Source organism: Gymnoscopelus braueri, assembly GCF_963280865.1.
Source record: "Gymnoscopelus braueri genome assembly, chromosome: 24".
NCBI lineage: Eukaryota > Metazoa > Chordata > Actinopteri > Myctophiformes > Myctophidae > Gymnoscopelus > Gymnoscopelus braueri.
Window position 1 is genome coordinate 32,377,778 of NC_137626.1, and position 22,157 is coordinate 32,399,934.

The following is a 22,157-nucleotide window of genomic DNA, read 5'->3' on the forward strand; positions in this document are numbered from 1 at the left end:
AAAGTAAATGTACCTCATCACTAGCCACCTCTGGCCTCGACCCCTGTTTCACCCGACACGTTTCACTTACAGCCGGGAGAAATTCTTCCTCGACACGATTCCATCACCGCGTATCAGTTCAGTGACCTCGTGTACGTCAGCGTTATAACAACACTGCAGCCGAGCGGTAACTCAATCTGTTTTGAAGCCGGGGCTCGCATGGCACGCACTGCATCGCCTACACCATCATCATCATCATCATCATAATGGGACACGGCCCCCCCGGGCAGCGCTGCATTGTCTGCGTACACACTGACCTTGCGTTTGCTCGCTGATGACGACTGTTGCCATTTAGCTCCCTTTGCCTCACCACCCATTTTTATGGGTCATCTTGAGCAAAGATCCCTTTATTTTTTAAAGGTAGTGTAAGTGATTTTCTTTGGTTAGAATAAGTGTGAAATAGCTGTACTGTATATTCTGATAGCACTCGTTGCTGTAGAGTGTTTGTTCAGTAACAGGAGACTCCATGTCTCTCCAGCTCTTCAATAAGCAGACAATGCATTTTCAGGTTGGGATACCAATTGTATCCAATCAGGATAGAGAACTCAGTCAGGATACAGATTAAACAAGTGAAATTGTACGTGATGTCACGAAGATATGAGCAGACACAATTGGAACTGGAACACTATACAAATGAAGCCGATAAATGGGTACTCTCTCCTGATTGGCTGACATTTTGTCACCTACCTGAAAATGTATTTCTGTTTATTAAAGAGCTGGAGAGACAGGGAGACCCATGTTACTAAACAAACACTATAGCAAGGATTACTATCAAAATATAGAGCTTTAACCTTTTAACAAAAAAATATCACTCACCCTACCTTTTAATTATTATAATTTAAAAAGATTTGAAGTAGTGAAAATACAGCACTCCATTGTACATGATTAATCAGAGTAATGAATTTAGTTGATTATAAAAAATAAAATAAAAACATATATAATTTGATTCCCTCTTACTGAGCGGTACATGTTTGGTCTCCTGTACGGGAGAACCATGGGTTCGAATCCCGGTTGTCACAGTTGCAATTAACCTCTCTCTCTGTCAGGAGAGGGCAGAACAAAACATACGGATTGCACCTTTAAATGATATTTTCCCCAGTAGAATCTATTGGCCTGTACAAAGGAACACATAATCTGTCATTATATTCAAATCGAGGCAAGCTGTTCTTATTTTCCTATCTAGTTTCCCCTGTCATTCATTTTTAACCCATAAGACCTGAGGTCAATTCTACAAATTCTCCTAACAGTTTTCTGATAAACTTACGTTGCCATATCCATTATGCTCAAGCTTTTTCATGTCAAGGACCCCAACAATTATATGTATTTGGCCAGCCGACCCCCATCTCAAAATATTTAGTTGTAGGGACCCCCAGAAGCAAAGATTTGAGGTAACAATGTTAAAAAGAATATATTTAAAGAAATCACAAATGTTCAAGATTTTTCAAAAAGAGCAGATCTACAAACTCGTAGCGCGGCACGAAGTACGAGCTTGTAGATCTGCTTTTGAATAGCCAAAGTATAAAATAATGCTTTTTTAGCTCAAATCTAAAATGACACCGATGCTTTCCCGGTTTAAATGGGTTCAATTATAACTTGATGTATTTTTCATGCTTCTGAGTTCCGACCTACGGGGCGTGTCACGTCAGAGCGGTGTGTGTGTGTGTGTCGCAACTCCTGTCGAAATGTTCGGCGTACAAATTCCGCCGAGGTTTAACTGTCAGTTCCATTGAAGCCCCAATTTGCATACCGCCTCGTTTGTGGAAGTGCACACTTCATATGGCCTTCCGTGGAGGACAGGTGGTCTCTCTCGACCCCTCCCTCCCCCTCGTGCCACACACACACACACACACAAACACACACACACACACACACACACACACACACACACACACACACACACACACACACACACACACACACACACACACACACACACACACACACACACACACACACACACACACACACTCCCTCCCGGTCCCCTAGCTCGCCCCCCTCCCCCCCCTCCTCCTCCTTGTGGCACACTTCAAACGAGGGGCTAATTGAGGAAGCTTTCATGGTCTGGTCTGCAATTATGGAGGTTCCTTTGTCTTGCAAAAGGCCATAAATAAGGAGGAACGCAGCCTGCGTGCGTTTAAGACTTTTACTGTAAGAAGCAAGAAGCCATGTCATTCTTTGAATAACAAGCATACACTGTGAAGTAGGTACTCAAAACCGCATTGTTTGACCAAGAGGTTGAGCTTTTTTTTTTTTACAGTACTGCTCAAGCAGTTGTACTTCTGGTTTTCTTCTCCTTCTTTTCATTTTCAAGAGAGAATGAAACTACATTGTATCATTAGAATGAATTTAATGAATGCATGTGTATCTCATCATAATCTCTTATTGTGCCTTTTGTTAAAACACTGAAATTGCCTTGAATTTTTATCCGTTACACACAATGGAAAATAGCAGCTCAACAAGCTCACAGCGCGTTGCAATGCGACGCGTTGTCGATCAGCTATTTTTGGTACGCAACAGTGTCAAACCTGTGTGTCATAAATCAGGCTTCATTTGACTGTAGAAGTGTTCTCATGACATTTCTAGTACACATAAACTTCAATCACATCTGACAAATGCTTTGCAATAGAACAGCCCTGGTTATTACCAGCTTTCGGCGTGTAGAACAAAAAAAACAACACATGGAAACACATTTAAGGTTTGTGTTGAAGGGATTTTTTTCCTGCAGTTTTTGCCACCTATCAGGTGATATGATCCGTTTTCCTCCGTAATTGGGGCAAAGTGGCTTCTCCTCTACGCACGCGCACACACACACACACACACACACACACACACACACACACACACACACACACACGCACGTGCGCGCCTCTAGGACTTCAAGAAGACGCAGGTAGTTAGAGAGCTTCCGTGGATCAGCATCTTGTTGGGTTGACAGGCCGCTTGGCTGTGATGAAAGGCTCCGGAGGTGCGTTTGATGTTGCGACGGGCGCAGCCCATGTGGGCGTGTAATTTAGCGCTGCCACGCGGAGGCGTGTGGCGTTTCGGTTTTCCTCGCTGGAAGCCCCCCGCACCCACCCACCCACCCGACCCACCCAAACCTTTCTCTGGTTGTTTACTCTGTGGTGTTTGATGCTGAGCTACACTGCAGCACCATGTAGATGATACTGTTGTGTGTTTATCCTGCATATCTCTGCTCTCCGGCAGAAACCAACTCCAAAATGTAAATTTTTCAGGAAATGAAAACTAAAGAGAAAAAGTGGAGTTAGGAGGTTTTGTTCATCATTGCGAACGCGCCTCCGCCCAAGTGCAGCTTACTATGAAACCGTGCTCGGGTTGTGTGTGTGTGTGTGTGTGTGTGTGTGTGTGTGTGTGTGTGTGTGTGTGTGTGTGTGTGTGTGTGTGTGTGTGTGTGTGTGTGTGTGTGTGTGTGTGTGTGTGTGTGTGTGTGTGTGTGTGTGTGTGTGTGTCTCTGTGTCTCTGTGTGCGTGCACTGCCTGTGTGCAGCCGCCAGAGTGCGCCAGAGTGCAGGAATGTAGATAATGCTCTGATTAAAATGCACAACAGCCTGCAAAACACACACACACACACACACACACACACACACACACACACACACACACACACACACACACACACACACACACACACACACACACACACACACACATGATGTCAATGTTCTCTCCCCATCACAGTGAAATAACACGGATTACAAGTCCGTAAATACACAATATTTTCGAGCTGTGTTCGCTTCCAGCGTTCGCGCGTCTTACTTGTTGATAAGAACAGCTGAATGGACCTCCAAGCTCACAATGAGGTTGGAGGTCAAAAGGGGGTGGAGCCTGGAGTCAGCAAAACCAACTAACTCCACCCTCCTTTGGTGGAGTTAGCTGGCTTAGCAGAAAGTTTGAGGATCCAATGGATTTAGCTGGTTTAGTCAAAAGCACTTTTTAATACTTTCCATTCCGTTCAATATGTTTCAATATGTTTCTTACCAACACACAGACGTAAAGGGTGTTCAATAGCACTGATTTATGGGGAAAAATACAAAAGCGGAAAAATTGAGTTAGCTGGTTTCTGCTGGACAGCAACGATATGTATGTACTGCAAACCTGTACAGAGTGCACCACATTCACTCTGGTACTGTACTTGAACCTTTAGTGTCGACACCTTCAATTCTGAACTTTAACACACGTCGACGCCTTTTGAACTTTTAAGTTAAAATATTGCCAACTTGTTTCGGCCCAAAGGTGGCCTTCATCAGGACATGCAAGAGTGAAGCAACACAGCCAATGTTTATCGTTACTTTTTATAGATTACAATTATTTGGTTTCTATTCCTCAACATAGTAGCTATAGCCAGTGGTGGAAAGTACATTTACTTAAGTACTGTACTTAATAAGTAATATTTTGAGGTATTTTTTACTTTACTTCCAATTTCCAATACTTGTACTTTTACTCCACTACAATTATTTGAAAACTTTAGTTACTAGTTACTTTTCAGATATAAATTATGATATTATGAAACATATATTAACCACTTAAGCCCTATTTTATATATAGGCTATTTGAAAATAGCAGATCTACAAGCTAACAACGCTTCGCATCGCGACGCGTTGTGAGCTTGTAGATCTGCAATTTTCAAAAATGTTAGTACTTTTACTTTTGGTACTTCAAGTACATGTTGAATTCCGGACTTTTACTTGTAACGGAGTACTTCTACATTGAATTATTGATACTTTGACTTAAGTAAAACATTAGAGAACTTTTTCCACTTCAGCGATAACAGCAGCAATAATACCAAATAACAAATGATTCGTTACGGTAATAATCAGCAAAGTATGTACATTCATCACAGCACACTTTGAGGTCCTCGAAGCTTTACTGTGTGCATGTATCCTACATTATGTTTAGTTTTTTTTTACATTGCGAGTGTGTTTCCTTTTTATAATGATGTTTTTGCTTTCTTCTATATCTCTGTATCTGTACAGTCTGTCCGTATCTTGCTGCTGTAATAACAACCCAATTTCCCCTCGGGGAGCAATTAAGAGTCATATTTCATATTTCATCATATAGAAGCCTTCACATGCACACACCATATACATGCAGTAGATGGTGTGTTCTGAGGTGTGTCACATCTGAGAGTATCATAAGAGTTCAATACTCAGGATTTTGACGCGCACAGCTTATTTAAAAACACTCATTCTTGATGTTTTAATGAACACACAAGATCATTATTATTATAGGGCTCCGAAGTTTGACGTAATTTACGTATCCTACCTGGGTCATGTTTTTTTTTTCCTTTTCTGAATTCCCATTGACGTATTTAATATCGCGTCATATAAGAACTGTGTTCCAAAAATAAACAAATCAGCACGTCGGTTTGACTCATATGGATATGAAGCATCAACTGACGGTGAGCAAACGCTAATGTTATGTCCATAACATATACATTATCATGGTATGGCAGAGCATGTTAATACAACATAACTAACACATCTGCAGTGGTTGAAGGTGCATGGTCTCCCCACGCTTAGGCCCTGGCGTCAGTTAGGACACCTACTGGTTGACACGTAGTACTTCCTAAAGCTCATACGCCCCATATCTCCCCCGGGAAAAAAGCGGGGGTTCCCAGTCTTAGCTGAGCAGGTAGATGTTTGGTCCCTCCAGCGGGTAGAATCCCAGGTATAGGACATTAAAAGTTGGGTAGTGCAGATTTAAAACCCTCGTTACTTAAATTGTCACTTTATCTGGGGACCCCACTGGGGGTCCCGACCCACAGGTTGAGAACCACTTTAACGAAGGCACAGCATTATCATTACTGTTTTTTTTGTTTTTTTTTAACAGTGCATAGCAAGCAAAATCCTTCACTAATTTAACCTCGGAGTGCAAGAAAACAGGTCCATTTTTCATTTGGCTCTTGTCAGAATGGCAGCCGTTATCATCATCAGTGGAGGAGAGGCTGGTAGTGGAACTGCAAAGCGTGCACGATGTGTCAGGGAAGTGAACGTATACAGTAAAACAGATATGATTAATGCATGGAGCGCCGCACTTTCATGTGTGCCAGTTTATGTTGGGTGCCAGCCAGCAGGCGTTAGAAGGCCAACCCGTGCCTGGTGGTGACAGCCAGGTCTCTAGCCGGTAAAACAAACCCTCTGTGTTAAATGTATTCCTTTTGTAACTCTCAGAGGGTACGAATGGAACCAAATGGAGAGTTACATTGTTGACGTGGGCAATGCTGAACCTGCCACATCCAGACACAAGTGTGTGTGTGTGTGTGTGTGCGTGCGCATGCATCCAGGAAGAGTGTGTTGATAACGTTGCTAAAGGCTCTGCTCTAATCTCCCCTAATCTCGGTAATGATGTGAAAATATAACGAGGGGAGAGGAGAGATAATCTACCCAACAACACCCACCACTACTCCCCTGAGAGAGAGAGAGGGAGAGAGAGAGAGAGAGAGAAAGAAGGGAGAGTGGATGAAAGGGAGCGCTGACAGACTTCTAGGCCAGGGTGGTTAAAAAAAATGTGGTGTGTGCGTGCCTGCGTGTGCACGCTCGTAGGGTTTCACAGACAGAAACTCTGTATGATGATGTGGGCAAAATTTCGATCTTGTGTATGCATATTTTAAGCACGCACGCACGCACACAGACACACACAAACTATCTTTAGACCCCGAGAGAATAAGTACCTGGGCACTTCAGGAGAGACTACCCAAATAAGATACTGGAGCACTCGACTACTCTGCACGTGTTTATTATTATGCAGGGGTGACGAGTCATCTTTAGACCCCTTTCTCTATCTTGTCTCTTTAATCCAAACAATGCTTATTGTAACATTTCTTCACCAGCCTCTTTCTGGTCGTTCTCGCCGTGGTTCAAAGTGTTTTGCAAAGACATTCATCCTCTCACAAACCACAACGCCACAGATGACAGCGATAGTAACGTGTGTCGCGGTCCGTTACACGTCATTATGCAAATGTGGTACTCACTCACACACACACACACAGACACACCGACGGCAGAGACAACCTGAACCATGCAAGGCACCAGCCTGCTCATCGGGAGCCGTTAGGGGGTTCTGTGTCTTGCTCAAGGACACTTTGACACGCAGCCAGGAGGAGCCAGGGATCGTCGTGATGCAACTATTATTATAGTGAGCTTGTAGATCGGCTATTTTAGATATTTTGGCGCTACACAGTTGTACGTATAAAATAAGGAATAAGTGATTAATATTAGAACCGGGAAAGCATCTGTGTCATTTTAGATTTTGCCTTGGCTATTCAAAAATAGCAGATATACAAGCTCACAGCGCGTCACTTCGTGCCGCACTGCAAGCTTGTATATCTGCTATTTTTGAACGTTTTTGAAATATATTTGAAAGTGTGAGAACTACTGAGTCGGAAATTTCGTTGATTTAAAAAAAAAAAATCTAATGTTCACAGTTTCTCCTTTTCTTGATTATTTGATTAATCGAAAGAGTAATCACCAGAATAATCGCTAAGAAGATAAAATCGATAGTTTTTCATCCCTACACCAGGGAGCCTTCTGTCTCTGGCTCTCTGCTGCTGCCCAAATAATAACAAATATATTTTTTACCATGAGGAATTCAGTATCAGCATGTAATTACACAGTCATTTCATAACACACAACTGTAGCATATCTTGGTGGTAACGGTGGCGGTGGCATTTCCACGGTTCTGTTCCAAATGTGAAATGAATCACTGTTATTATATTGCCTCTGTATGGAGCTGCAGCCCCGCTCGCCTTTAAACATGTTTGATGGACAGGCAGGGGAAAGCAAAGCTCCACCCTTTTATGGTAATCACTCTGTGAGGGAGAAAACCCGAAGTGGAGTGGAAGAACTCTTGTCCCACTTATGATGTTGATTTGAAAACCACAGACATTGTTGGTTATCTCAGTGGTTCTCAACCTTTTCAGGCTGCGACCCCCCAAAATAATCATATTTGAACTGGGTACCCCCCAAAATAATTATATTTGAACTGGGTACCCCCCAAAATAATTATATTTGAACTGGGGACCCCCCCACCGTGACAAGTATTTGGAATTGTAGGAGTTGAAGGCATTACATTTGCTACATTTGTTTGACTCGGTTCCACAGATAAATATGGTGAAAATAGCAGATCCGCTATTTTCACAATATTTGCCTCTTTCTTATATTATTTGACAATTTGGCCAATGTTTGATCAGTTGTTATAGTATAGTTAGTTGATTACGTCTGACGCAGTAATTTTCTTTTCTTTCAGTCCTTTTTTAGGTATTTAAAGGGCCTTAAATTGTCACTTCACTGTCATCTGGGGACCCCCCCCCCGACCCACAGGTTGAGAACCACTGGGTTATCTGACCTGTTTCTTAACCTGTTTTCTTATTCTTCTTTTTATCTCCATTCCTCTTACCTTATCTGAAAATGGCAAATGATGGGAGCTTGTACGAAAAAGGATGTCACCCTCCTAATAAACCTATGATGTGACAATAAAGCACTCATAACCCTGATTGTGAGTGCTGATGTTTTTCTTTTGTTGTTTAAGTGGTCAAGAAGAACCTGCAACCAGTTTGGTTGCAGGTTTTGGACCTGAGCGCACCTAGCCTTTGAAGTGAGCTACAAGCAGTGTTACCAGGTCTGCTTATTATAAGCACCTCTGGGCTTGTTTTTCTGTAAAGTTGATTGTAAATATTGGAGGTTGCGGTTTTATGGGCTTGTGTGTAGTTGCTTATTTGGGCTTGCTTCATAAATGTTGTTAAAACCAGTTAAAACCACATTTTCTTGTCAAGGCCCAGGCTCGGGAATCGAACCTGTGACGCATTAGAGCCTATATGTGTGGTAGGCGACTTAACCATTAGGCCATTTGCACCCCGTCCTCCATTTATTTGATTCCGAAGTTGTGTCCTCCTGGCTTGAATTGTGTGAATGTGTGATTGATGCAACGATGAAAATTATGATAATTTGTCTGTTTCCGCTTTGGAACGAATTTAGAAGAATTTTTCAATTTCTTCAGTCAGCAAGTTAATTAGTATGTTTGACCTTTTAATTAGTAGCCTATTTGTAGAGTTGCATTTAGTACTACTTTAGTCTTATTTCTTTACTTTGTTCACGTTCAGACATGCACTGTATTATGGAAGATTGTTTGTCACCTATCAGACTTTCTTTCTGCCTCCATAAATATCTAAACAGCTGAATTTCTCTCACGCAATGTATATTATTTGTATTCCGCTAGCAGAGTTTTAATTTGCTGTGTATGTCTTTGTTTGATTTATTGGTCATTGCACTGTACTGTGGGTCTTTAAGAGCACCAGTGTCTAGGCCGCTAGATAATGGATTTTAATTCCTTCCAATATGAAACCAGCAAATTGTTTTTAATTAGATTTTGCAATGAAAGGAAACGAGTATGAAGGTAGCTGGCAGAAAACAACACAATAATATGAAAGTGTGTCTACCTTTATAGACTGTATTGTTGTCGATGGAGCCGAACAGATAAATTTGATTTTAATTATGCATTACTTTTTAACACTTTTTAACATTAACAGTGCAGTGGCAGTAAAAACAATGTATGCATTTGTATACAAATGGAACCAACATTTGGTTGGTTAAACTTATTTGAATGAATAAAACATTATTTTAACCAGTCTGTATGGTGCAATATGTTAATACAATATAACTAGTACATCTGCAGTGGTTGGAGGAGGTCTGCCTGCTCTTTCATTGAGACATTTAGAGCCTGGTGTCAAGTATAGGTTGACAATGACAAGTAACCCTGCCTGGAGCTCATACGCGCAACAATAGCTGACCTGCGTTGCCTCTTGAATTGAGCAGTAGAAATTGTGACTCTTTTGGAAGATCCGGGTTTGATCAGGTTCGATCTGACTGAGTAGAACAGTGGGTCTCAAAGTGGGGTGCGGAGACCTCCGGGGGTCCTTGAGGGAGTCCAGGGGGTCCGCCAGCTAAATAATTTGTAGTTAGCAACCAAATGGACTCTTACAGGTCTGTAACTTTTACACTCAGTTGGGAGCCGTGGACTACTACTACAACTAAATAATAATAATGTATTATTATTATTAGGTCCCTATGTGTCACTGTGAATGCATAACAAACTGGGAGGCCCTTGAAATTAAAAGGTTTGAGAGAACCACTGGAGTAGAAAATCCAGATCCGACTGTCCGCTCCAGTTGTCCCTGAACTCCGCTCCACGTCTTCCCTCCAGCCTTGTGTTCAGTTGGTGGAGTGTGTGTGTGTGAGACGTGTGTGTGTGTGTGTGGAGTGAGATGAGAGTAGAGAGAGAGAGAGAGAGGGAGGGAGAGAGCGAGAAAGGGAATGGATACGGTGCCGTCGCTTGTCTTTCTGGCTCTACTGGGAGAAGAAGGCGACTGCTGCGTGTGAAAGAGAGAGAGCAGAGCACAGAGGGAGAAGGAGAAAGAAGAAGGGGGGAGGCTTGTTTTGGCCGTAAACTCAACCTTCATTTGAATCACAATTGACGACGGAGGGAGCGATGCCTCATGTCGTGGGATAGAGTGGGAGAGAGAGAGAGAGAGCAGGTTCCACTGCGGGGGATGAAGTGAAGCCTCCTCACACAATGGGACACGACGGACGGAGCGACGCTCGAGCGCTGCTGCTGTTGGAATAATAACGCTCGCGCGGCGGCGACCCAACTGACAGGGACCACCGCCACGCACGCCACCAAATATAACTGAAAAACACCGCTAAAACAAACACTTTTTTTTTTGTATTCCACACAAATTCTTCTTTCTTACCACGACACCGGTGGTGTTGTGGTATTAAAGAAAAAATTGTGGGGAATTATTAAAAAAAAGTGTTTGTTTGTGTTGTTTTTTTATTTCTCCTTTCATTGACGGGAATCGTTTGAATTGAAGCAGAGGAGCGTTGATGTTTGTTCAGTTTTTAAAGCTCGCAGTTTTTTTTTACACGCGCACAGAGAGAGAGGAGGACGCGCGCCTGTTCTGTTCTGTTTGTGACATTCATTCTGCTGCCAGTTTAAAATTCCTCCGGGATGAAGAGCGGAATGTGTTTCCGCCGTCAAAGTCCGTCTATTTGCACATCTGGATATAAGTGAATTACCCGTCATTGTCGCTTCTTTGCTGTCTTTTTGGTGTATTCCCCATTTCCCCCATCTCTATTAATAGGACTGTTGATGGTGAGAAACAGTTCTATATTATTCTATATAGCTCAAAGACAAGCACATGAGAATTAAGTGTTGTGTTTGTGAAGAATGTACCTTCTGGACAGCAGCTACTCTGACAGGATGGAGAGAGGGACCCCTCAGAGGAAAACCGTGTACCGGATCTCTCTGACGCTGGTGAAGAAGGAGAGCCTGGAGGGGGACGGACCCCCGTCGTCGGGCGGCGGTGGCCCCCGGCGCCTCGAGAACCCCAAGGTGGTGGCCTACCGCCGGGAGGCCTCCACGGAGGCGCCCGCCAGGAGCTGCCTGCTGGAGCAGCTCCAGGAGGTGGAGGACGAGGAGTCCGACGACCTGTGCCTCTCCTCCTCCTCGCACAACTACATGAGGACCTTCAGGACGTTCAGCACGGGCCAGCTGGAGCTCAGGAGGCTGAAAATAGCCCGGAAGCATCACTTACAGAGGGAGCCGAAGGAGGCGCCCGCCGCCAGCCCGCTGGGCAAGGAGCAGCGGGGCAAGGAGGCCCCTGGGACGGTGCCACCGCCGCACAGTCCGAAAGCGGAAACCCCCGGGGCGGAGGGGGAGAGCGGGCCGCGGCAGGAAAAAAACGAGGATTCGGACGAGCTCAGGGGGGAGGTTTGCGCCGGGAGCATCAAAGCGGTCCCCGAAACGGCCGCCGCCGCGGTGAGCGCGGAGAACGGCAGCGTCAACAACAAGAAGAAGAAGCAGCTGCTGAAAGCCAAGAGCGCAGAGGAGAGGCTCTCCGAGGGCCTGGTGAACGGCGAGGGGAAGCTGCCCCACTCCAAAAGCAACGGGAAGGCGGTGACACCGGCAGCGGTGGCGGCGCCGCCCCCCGAAACCCCGCCGCCCCCTAAGAAACCCCCCAGCCTCCTCCGGCGAAGCTTCAGCTTCAGACACTGGACGGGCGGGGAGCTGCTGCGGCTCCGCGCGCTCGCCAAGGACAAGCACCACCACAGCAGCTCGGGGTGCATCGGACGCAGCGCGGGCACGGAGGCGGGCACGGAGAGCGCGGAGGCGGCCTTGGCGCCGGTGGCTTCTCCTCCCCGCTCCGCCACCGTCCTCCAGAACCCGGCCTACCACGAGCCGTCCTCTCCCGCCATCTCCTCCTCCTCCAGGGAGAAGAGCAAGACGCTGGAGGTGGGCGCCGTCCTCAACAAGACGGACTCCATGTCGGAGCTGAGCCGCTGGGAGCGCGCCCGCGGCGGCAAGAACCGCACGCTGGACAACAGCGACCTGCAGAGGCTCTCGGCCGAGAAGGACGGCGGCACGGGGTTCCTCCTCCGGGGAGGAGGGGGGCGGCAGAGCGGCCACGAGCGGCGTCTGGTGCGCTTCTTCTCCGGGATCTTCTCCAGGAAGGACGGCGGGGCCACGTCCACGCCGCTGGGCAGCCCCAGCAGCGGCCGCTCGCTGCGGAGGCACAAGAGGACGGTACTCTCCCAGTCCAGCACAGAGAGCATGAACGGCTCTCACACTGACGGTAAATAACAGGATGAAGTTTATACCCATTAAGACTTGAGGCCGATTCTGCTAATGGCTTCTAAATCAGTAGTTCTCACACTTTCAAGACAAAAATGTTCAAACATAGCAGATGTACAATCTCGCAGCTTGTACTGTATATCTGCTATTTTTTAGTAGCCAACGCAAACAAATCTAAAATGACATAGATGCTTTCCTGGTTTTAATGGGTTAAACCCTCTCCCGTCTCCTCTCTCCTTGCCTCCTTCCCTCTACTCTCATGCTTTCCTCCTCTCTCCTCCTTGTCAACAACCAAGAATCAAGAGACGACAGGCTCAGTGCGTAGCTGTAGAGTAACTGTTCCAAGAAGGTGGCATTATCTGTTTCCTGTTATGGTTCATTTTCCCATCATCTGTTTGATTTGGCTCAGCATCAGTTTTGAACTGGAAATATTCAATTCAACTCAAAGAAGTGTTATTGGCATGAAAAAAAACATACGTTTTTCATTGCCAAAGAAAGGAAATGGATGTGAAGGTATTCATGTATTACCTGTTCAAACCTGCTGCCAAGCCAATCAAACAAAGCTATGGGAAAATGAACAGGAAATCAATATGCCACCTTCTGAAAACCCAGGACTACAGTTATGCACTCTCCTTTTCTCTTCTCCTTTCTTCTCTTTGTCTATTGCTCTCCAACACCCTCTCTCTCTTTCTTTATTTCTTTCTTTTTCTCCCTCTCCTTTCTCCTCTCCATCTCCCTTCTCTTCCCCTGCTCTGTCTCCACAGGTCTGTCTCCCATCTCTTTCTCTCTCTCAATTCAATTCCATTCAAAGGGGCTTTATTATTGGCTTGAGAAAACATACGTTTACATTGGCAAAGCAAAAGTGGGACAAAACAATCTAAACAAAGTAATGTATGTACAATTAAAAGGGAATAAAGAAATGCGTAAACAGAGCTGTGTTACATTGCAACTTGGAGAAAACTATCGTACACAAGTAACCATAGGAATTGTGCATTTGCTGTCAGAAATAGTTCGTTATACATCCACCTAGGAAAAGAGAGCTTTCTCTCTCTCTCCATCTCTCTCTATGTCCACGCAGACATCATGTGTGTCACACATGTAGACATGTACAGTGCATTGGTATGTGAGGGGGGCATCCAAACATTGGCCTTCCTGCTGAGACGGACGGACGTTTTTACGCCGAGCCCTGAAGTGTTTTATTTTGACAGCCCTTACCTCTCGTTCACCCCTCTTCTGCTATCTCTGTTCCCCATCTTTAAAACGCCGCGAGAAGCCTTCGTCTGTGTGCGTGCGTGCGTGTGTGCTCACACACGGTGTCTGTTCACGTGCACGGTGTGTGTATAACTCCTAGGAGGATCAATATGTTGTTGCACTGAAGTTAAGTTTTTAGACTGTTTGGCCTCGCGCTCAACCCTGCTCTATTTTGAGAGCCTTTTATCGCTGCCACACAGGATTTGACACACACACACACACACACACACACACACACACACACACACACACACACACACTGTGATGTGTCGGGGGTTCACACTCCCAAGTTGGATGTGACAACTGTCACCTCTCTCTCTCTACCCGACGTCACTTCGCTTCCTCTCCGTCTTCATGTCTCTACCTCTTTCTTTTTTTTGTCTCTCACTCTTTCTGGCTCTATCTTTGCATATACCCATCTCTTGGAAGGCCCCCCCCCCCCCCGTCTCTGTTTCTGTCGCTTCCTCGCTCTCTCTCTCCCTCTCCATCCATAATGTTCCCTCTGTCTGTCTCTCTCTCTCAGTCTTCTCTACAGTATGCATTTTGTTGAGCTCTAGATTCAGCCAGTGTGTTTAACCCATTGAGGCCTGAGGTTCCGATTCTACAAATGTCTTCTAAATCCCAACAGTATTCTGAAAAAACATATGTTTCTATATCAGTGGTGCTCAAACCTTTTCATGTCAAGGACCCCTCAAAATGATATGTATTTGGCCGCCGACCCCCATCTCAAAATATTTTGTTCCAGGGACCCCCAGAATCAAAGATTTTAGTTAAAAATGTTCGCTTTAAAACAATATACATTAAAAGATTTGCACACATTTTCATAATTTTTCAAAAATAGCAGATCTACAAGCTCATAGCGCGGCACTCGGTGCCGCGCTATGAGCTTGTATATCTGCTATTTTTGAATAGCCAATCTACAAGCTCATAGCGCGGCAATGAGCTTGTATATCTGCTATTTTTGAATAGCCAAAGTGTAAAATAATGCATTTTAGCTTAAATCAAAAACTGACACAGATGCGTTCCAGGTCTTAATGGGTTAAGGATGTCCCCAAAACTTTGAAAAAAGAAGAAGATATGTTTGATATTCTGTACATTTTTAGAACAAGTGTTCAACTATTCCAGTCCTTTATGGCAAAATGCGATGCGTAGTGTCTTGAGAACCATATGCAAACACGCTGCAGCATTCGCTTCCTGTCTCTGTAACATCAGGACGTGCCAACTTGTGAAAGTTGTATCAAAGTTGATGCGCTGTGCATGTAAACAACAACGTTTCAACCGACATTGTTCTTGTGAAGTAATTTCGTACTTATAGGTGATGCATGCATGAAGATCCACTGGAATAGGCTCTTATCTATGCACAGCATCCATATTGGAAAGAAATTGAGACTCTTCCTTCACAGGTCTTAACCAAATACTAATGAAGGCTCTGTTCCATTCTGGTCAAACAGAGTCAGGGTGCTGGTATTGTGCGTGTTGGGCTCACTGGAGACATTGCTACATCTCTCTGTCATGGTTCCAAATTCTCCCTTACGTGGGGGTGTAAACTTAACCAATTTGATTCCATTTGTACACTCTCAGTTATGGGGGTCCTTGCAATTAAAAAAAAAGGTTTGAGAACCACTGTGCTACACTTAATGGAACAGAGCCTTAGTTAGTATAATTGGTTAAGAGCCGTGAACCAAGTAAGGGAAGGGGCCCAATTTCTTTCCAACATGGCTGCTGTGCATAGAGCCTTATTATATCAGAAAAGCGACCTTGTGGAACGAGTGTTCGTACTGGCTGATGTTTGGCGGAACCGCCCCGCTGTTGTGTTGTGTATTTGATAGGTGACAGACTGACAGTATTTGTTCAGGACAGCAGGCTGCCGCTGTTTGCTCTGCTCACCAAAGCTTCTCCTTCCCTCTGTTTGTCTTTCATTAGACTCAGCATCACACCTGACTTTGAGCTCCTAGTACTGTAGGACTTAACCACTTAAAACTCCCAGCATCCGTTGTCTGCGGAAAACTTTTGCAGAAAATAGCAGATCGGCTGTAGCCTGACAGTCAGCTTGAATTTTCATTTAGTTTCACTCCATTGTTCAGTCTGAAAGCCCTCTCGGTGCAGCCGTTTTCTCAGATGGGGGGGGGGCGTGACCAAAGTGGTACTCTTCAGCGATTGGTTCATACTGGATCATCCCTGTCCCCATTGGGCCGGTTAGATTTTCAACCAAGAAAAACCCCGCCTTCGATGGGGTCACCAGAAAACCAGAAAATAGCCGATGGCGTCACCAGAAAATAGCCTGGAGCCAGGGTAGATCGGCTATTTTCAGCAAAAGATATTTAATGTAAAGTGAAAATGTTGTGTGTAGTCCTTTGTTTGTCGAATGTAGAAGTGCCTGTCCACCATGTTTTACCAACTTTGTGTGGCTGCTGGTGTGGCCATCACAATGATAATACCTAAACATTATCATTACTTTTTCATTTTCAGTCATGAGATTTTATTTTGCTTCATTTCATGCATCATGACAATCATTCCTATACAGTGTGTGGGACCTTTTCCATTGTTTGCATTTGGACCTTCCTTTTGTCCTACACACCTGTCCTATAAACTCTTTGGCGTGCATCGGCCCTTTCTTTTTTTACCTTCTGCAATGCATATTTACCCATTCTAACTATTAGGAGTTTTGGACATGCTCCTACGTGCACAGACACATATCCACACACAGAAGATGCTACACAAAGTCTCACACACACACACACACACTCACACACACTCACACACACATACTCGCCTCTACATCCTCTTTCCATTGTGGTGGTGGTGGGGGGGGGGGGGGGGTGGAAAGATTGATGCCAGGGAGGAAGGAAGTAGCTTTAATTCCTTACAGAGTGCCTCTGATAGACAGATAGACTGGCGGACAGACGGACAGTCAGATAGTCAGTCAGACAGACAGGCAGGGAGACAGTAGTCAGTAGTTTCCAGACACGCACTCTGACTTACTGACCGTCTTTCCGATTGAACTATGGACTTCCAAAAATAGCTGATCTACAAGCTCACAGAGCTTGTGGATCAGCTATTTCCGGTGCACCGGACTCGTGCGACATATACAGATGAGGCGTTTCGAGCCTCCAGGTGTAGCTGGGCGTAGCATTTTCACTAATAGAAAACAACACATTTGTTGTATTTTCACTGGATTGCGTCGCGCACAAAACCACTCCCAAAAACAAACCGATATTCTTCATCTTCCTTGGTGTGTGGGTTTGTGTCCATGGATGTCGATGCCTGTGTATACGAATGTGGTGTGTGTGTGTGTGTGTGTGTGTGTGCGTGCGCGCGTGGAGTGTGTGTGTGTGTGTGTGTGTGTGTGTGTGTTGTTCAGCGCAGTGTGTATATAAACAGAGGGCTTACAGCCTGCTCCGTAGTACAAACAGTCCCGAACCTGAAATAGAACACACACACACGCAAGCATCTCCGACATGCACGCCTGGGAGTTGTTTTAGGTGCTTTTTCCTGATTCCTTCCTTCCCACGTTTTGAAGCTGCAATCCGAGACTTATTTTAACCCATTAAGGCCGGGAACGCATCTGTGTGTCATTTTACGATTACTTTGGATATTAAAAAATGGCAGATATACAAGCTCATAGCGGGGCACCGAGTGCCGCGCTATGAGCTTGTAGATCTGCTATTTTTGAAACATTGTGAAAATTTGTGAAAATCTTTGAATATATACATTTCTTTAAGCCTCAGGTCTTAATGGGTTAACGAAAACAAATATTAGTCTGTTTGGTAGAGTATGTTAATGCAATGTAACTAGTACAGCAGTACTGCAGTACTGTTGGAGGTGTTCTCTCTACTCTTCCATTGAGACATGTAGACCCTGGTGTCGGGTATGACACCTACTGGTCAATGAAGTTATTTGAAGCAGATTCCGTTTATTGTTTTCTGCGGCATTTCCGGCACTTGCGATATATAGACTGTTTGGGGCGGAAGCATTTGAAAATTATGTGTCTTTACTCGAGAGACTATTGCTGGAATGAGCACACCTTTAGCCTTAAAGGGATAGTTCACCCCCAAAAAGATTTTTTTTGGTATTGATTAGTCACCCCATGGAGACTTGAATTCATGGATATTTGTTTTGGAAAAAAAAATCTGAACCGCTGCCTACCAGTCCACTGGTCATCAAATTATTGCCTTAGAAATGTGACAAAAACTAAAAAATATCCATGAATTCAAGTCTCCATGGGGTGACTAATCGATAGAAAAAATGTTTTACTCCTTTAAGTGTTCAGTTGTATCTTCTAAGTTTTCTCATAACCCATTATAAGGTTTTCGGGGTCATTTTCTAGTCGCCTACAGCCAAAGGGTTGGGACTAGATCCCTATTGTCCAAGACGACTAAAACCTCTTCCACGGTTCTCACTGCTATCCTAGCCCTAAGGCAGTGGTGGAAAGTAACGAAGTGCATTCACTCAAGTACTGTACTTAATAAAAATATTGAGGTATTTTTACTTTACAGGAGTATTTAATTCGTTTTTTATACTTTATACTTCTACTCCACTACACTACATCTCACAGGCAAATATTGTACTTTTACTCCACCACAATTATTTGACAGCTATAGGTTACTAGTTGCTTTGAAGATTTGGATTATTAAGACAAAACATACATTAACTTACTAAGCCCTATTTTTACTTCAGCTATTTGAAAATAGCCGATCTACAAGCCGACAACTTGTGAGCTTATAGATCTGCTATATTCAAATGATTTTGTATAACATTTTGAAACCTGGAATGGAACTTTCTGCATAATGAGTACTTTTACTTTCGGTACTTTAAGTACAATTTGATGCCAATACTTTTGTACTTTTACTCAAGTAAAATGTGAATACAGAACTTTCACTTGTATCAAGAGTATTTCTATAATATTGTGTTATTGGTACTTTTACTTAAGTAAAAAAATGTGAGTACTTTTCCCACCACTGCCCTAAGGTTTTGTGGGGTTAATGCAACGCGTCAGGTTGAGGCTTTTTTGGATACCTCAGGGGGGTTTTGTGGGTCATTTCCCTGGCATCTGGGCTGCAGTTTGGCAGTCTGACCCTCGGGGCAGGAAAGCCTACCGTGAACCTCCTTGCCACCGGCCACAAGGATCAACTGACCGGCTTTAGAGGCGTAAGTCTGGTGGCTGCCTGGTTGGTGGTCGGGCCGGGCAAGCCTCCACGTTCTCTTAACTCTAGCCTTTAATTTCTGTTAAATTAAATATACTATTCGGCGGTGGATTTGGCTTCGAGCGGTGCTGTTTTTAGGTGGCCAGGTTTTCAATTCCCCTCGCACATGTTTAAAAATAAATAAATATATATACATATTTAAAATATTTGTCTAATCTTTGCATGTTTCATGGTTGTTTTATTTCAACATGCTATCTGCATGTCCTTCAGTCTCTTTCATAGCGGAAAGAAAGCAAAAACTAAGGAAAGCTAAAGTTGACGTGTTTTCTTGTAGTATGGCAGCATCTTACAGTTAATCGAACAAAGCATTGAATCGATTATAGAAAATAATTGATAGTTTTCTAAAAAGAAATATCAAAACAATATCCCTATTTTGGGCATATCATTAGAGGTGAATCTTTAAAGAAAGAACCTTCCAGAATAGTGAAAATAGCAGATCACAAGCTCACAACTTCTTTTTTGAAACATTAGGGCGAAAAAAGCTTTTCTATTATTTGAATAATCGAAAAAGTTATTAACAGAATAATCACTGAGGGAGAATAATGGATAGTTGCAGCTCTAGCGTTGTTGACTTCAAGACATGTGGCTCTGGGAGAGTTTTATAGCATGTTAAGCTACCGTTAGGGTTTGAGCCTGACCCTGAGGCGGGGGGTCTCCATGTATCTCCTCTCACATCACACAGATCAGCTAACAGCTCTAAGCTCCTGGCTCTGATGACACTGCCGGACAAATCTTCTGTGTGTGTGTCTGTGCATGTGTATGTGTGTGCGTACTCATATTACTATACTTGTGGGGGCCAAATGTCCCAACAAGTATGTTAGAATTTGAGACAGCTTGAGCTTCATTGTGAGGACAAATTTTGTCCTTGTCCTCACTAGAGAAATGCTTGTTTTATGGATAAACAAGATTTTTTTGAGTTAAGGCGGTTACACACCGGCGAATATGCGAATATACGCAAAATTCGGACTCGTTCCGAATAATTAAAAGACGCTTTTTCGCTTCGCTTTTTCGCTCCATGTAAGCTTGCATTGACTTTATAAGGTTTTTAAAAAAAACGTATTATTCGCATGAAAAAAATCGCCCGGGTGTGTAAGGACCTTGCAATTAAGAAAAGGTTCAGGTTAGGATTAGGGGTTTGGGTTGATTTATACTTAGTTGCGTGCCGGTGCTCACAAAGTGTTGTGATCTTTGTAAAACGGCTATTTTCGGTGAGCCAAACTCAAGCTTTTGGGGTTAGGTTTAAAAATGGCAAAATAAGGTATAAAATTGCCATTGGAAAATGTTGATGTCCTGACAAGTATAGTAATACTGTGTGTGTGTGTGTGGTTGCATATATCTGTGTGTGTGTGTGTAAGAGAGAGGGAGCGAGAGAGTGCGTGCACGTGAGGTTTCGTGGCTTCCACATTTCTGGAATTCCAGGGCGCCCCTTGAAGTGGCGGAGAGTCCACACCGGCGGTAACCTCTCCCCCTGTCACATAATGGCCGTTGGCAGGTAAATGTGTTGTCTTTAGAGATAACCTTGCTCTGGGGTTTCTTCCACTACGGCCCACTACTACTAGGGTGGCTGTGGTTTTGCAAGGGGAACGCTAACCAAAGTGGAAAATGAACTCCGGGCGGCCACATGAATGCTGGTGAGATGTAGTCTGTGGTGTTGTAAGGTTAGTTTGCCCTCATGGGCTGGGTAGCTGGAGGCAGAGGGCGGCTGTTAGCTGAGTGGGTAGAGAAAGAGAGAGAGGCCGCCTGGGAGTCACAAGGTTATTTTTTTCTTCATTTCAGAATAATCTTTATTGTCACATCACAGGTTTTACAGGTGTAAAACAGTGGGTGAAATTCCTTTCTGTGCAAGCTCCATCGTTTTCGTTATATCCATTAGAGAAAGGGAAGAAGAAGGGGGGGGGGGGGGGTGGAGTAAGAGAGATCAATAAAAACAAACAAATTATCTACATATTTACACAGAGAGGAATTCTCTGTCAATATTTGTTTTATCTGACATATTGTTGCAATAAACTAATAATATAAATATATTAGTATACTAGCGGCTGGTATTATTGTTATATTCCGTGAGACTGCAGTGGTTCTCAAAGTGGGGTCCTTGGGGGGTGCCATGGGGTCTCCAGTAAAATTTGTTAATATAGCGTCACAATCATTTTAACCACTTAAACTATATTTTATACTTTGGCTATTAAAAAATTGCAGATATACAAGCTCCTAGCGCGTTACTTCGTACCGTGCTATGAGCTTGTACCTTTGAAACATTTTGAAGATTTGTGCAAATCTTTGAATATACATATATTCTTAAAGCGAACATTTTATAACTCAAATATTTGCTTCCGGATGTCCCTGATGGGAACATTTTTGAGATAAGGGGTCCGCAGCCAAAATATGTATTTGGGGGTCCTTGACATGAAAAAAAGTTTGAGAACCACTGCTCTGTAGTCTGCTCTCCTGCATTGCAAACCAGTGTTGTCAAGCTGCTTTCTAGGATTCATGCCAGCACAGTGGATTGGGCACACAGAAGGGAAGACAGCAAATGCCCCCCTGGTGTGAAGGGAAACACTGGAGGCTGGCAGAGTGATGGGTCGAGCCCCAAACCTGAGCACACTTGATGGAGTATGCCATCAAATATTGATAAAGAGGAAAGCACAGTTCAGATAAAAGCTCTCTGGATTGTGTGTGTGTGTGTGTGTGTGTGTGTGTGTGTGCGTGCGCGTGTACGCAATAGGAAGTGAGAAAGTGACCTCAACAATTCCTTATTTTTCTAACATAAGCGAGGCTCGTCATTGGTGGAAACATTTCATACTGGTGCAAATTAAACGCCAGTGATACCCAGTTTCACCATGGTGCTGGAATCTTTACACTGTGTTTCCGCTCTCAAACCACTGTTAATCATTGTGTGTGTGTTTGCTGCGTGCGAGCACACACTCGATGCAGAGTGCAGTTGCTCTTCTGCCTCAAGTCTTGTTTCTCCGCCACCCTCTGGCATTTTCCACAGAACTGCACGGTAGAAATAAGATGGATGTTT

The 22,157-nt window shown here is 44.1% G+C and overlaps 1 protein-coding gene across 3 annotated transcripts in view; it reads left to right on the forward strand.

The window, feature by feature from the left end:
- agap1 (ArfGAP with GTPase domain, ankyrin repeat and PH domain 1) overlaps positions 1-22,157 on the forward strand; it is a 369,404-nt gene that overhangs the window by 123,419 nt on the left and 223,828 nt on the right. For 2 of the 3 annotated variants that reach the window (XR_013932707.1, XM_080422338.1), the window contains exon 1: positions 11,060-12,681. The exons of the other annotated variant lie outside the window; for it this stretch is intronic. Coding sequence is in view for 1 of the 2 variants with exons in the window: in XM_080422338.1 (XP_080278464.1) it covers positions 11,277-12,681 (1,405 nt within the window). In the remaining variant the exon portion in view is untranslated. Of the gene's footprint in view, positions 1-11,059; positions 12,682-22,157 lie in introns of those variants that run through there. 3 annotated transcript variants of the gene reach the window in all.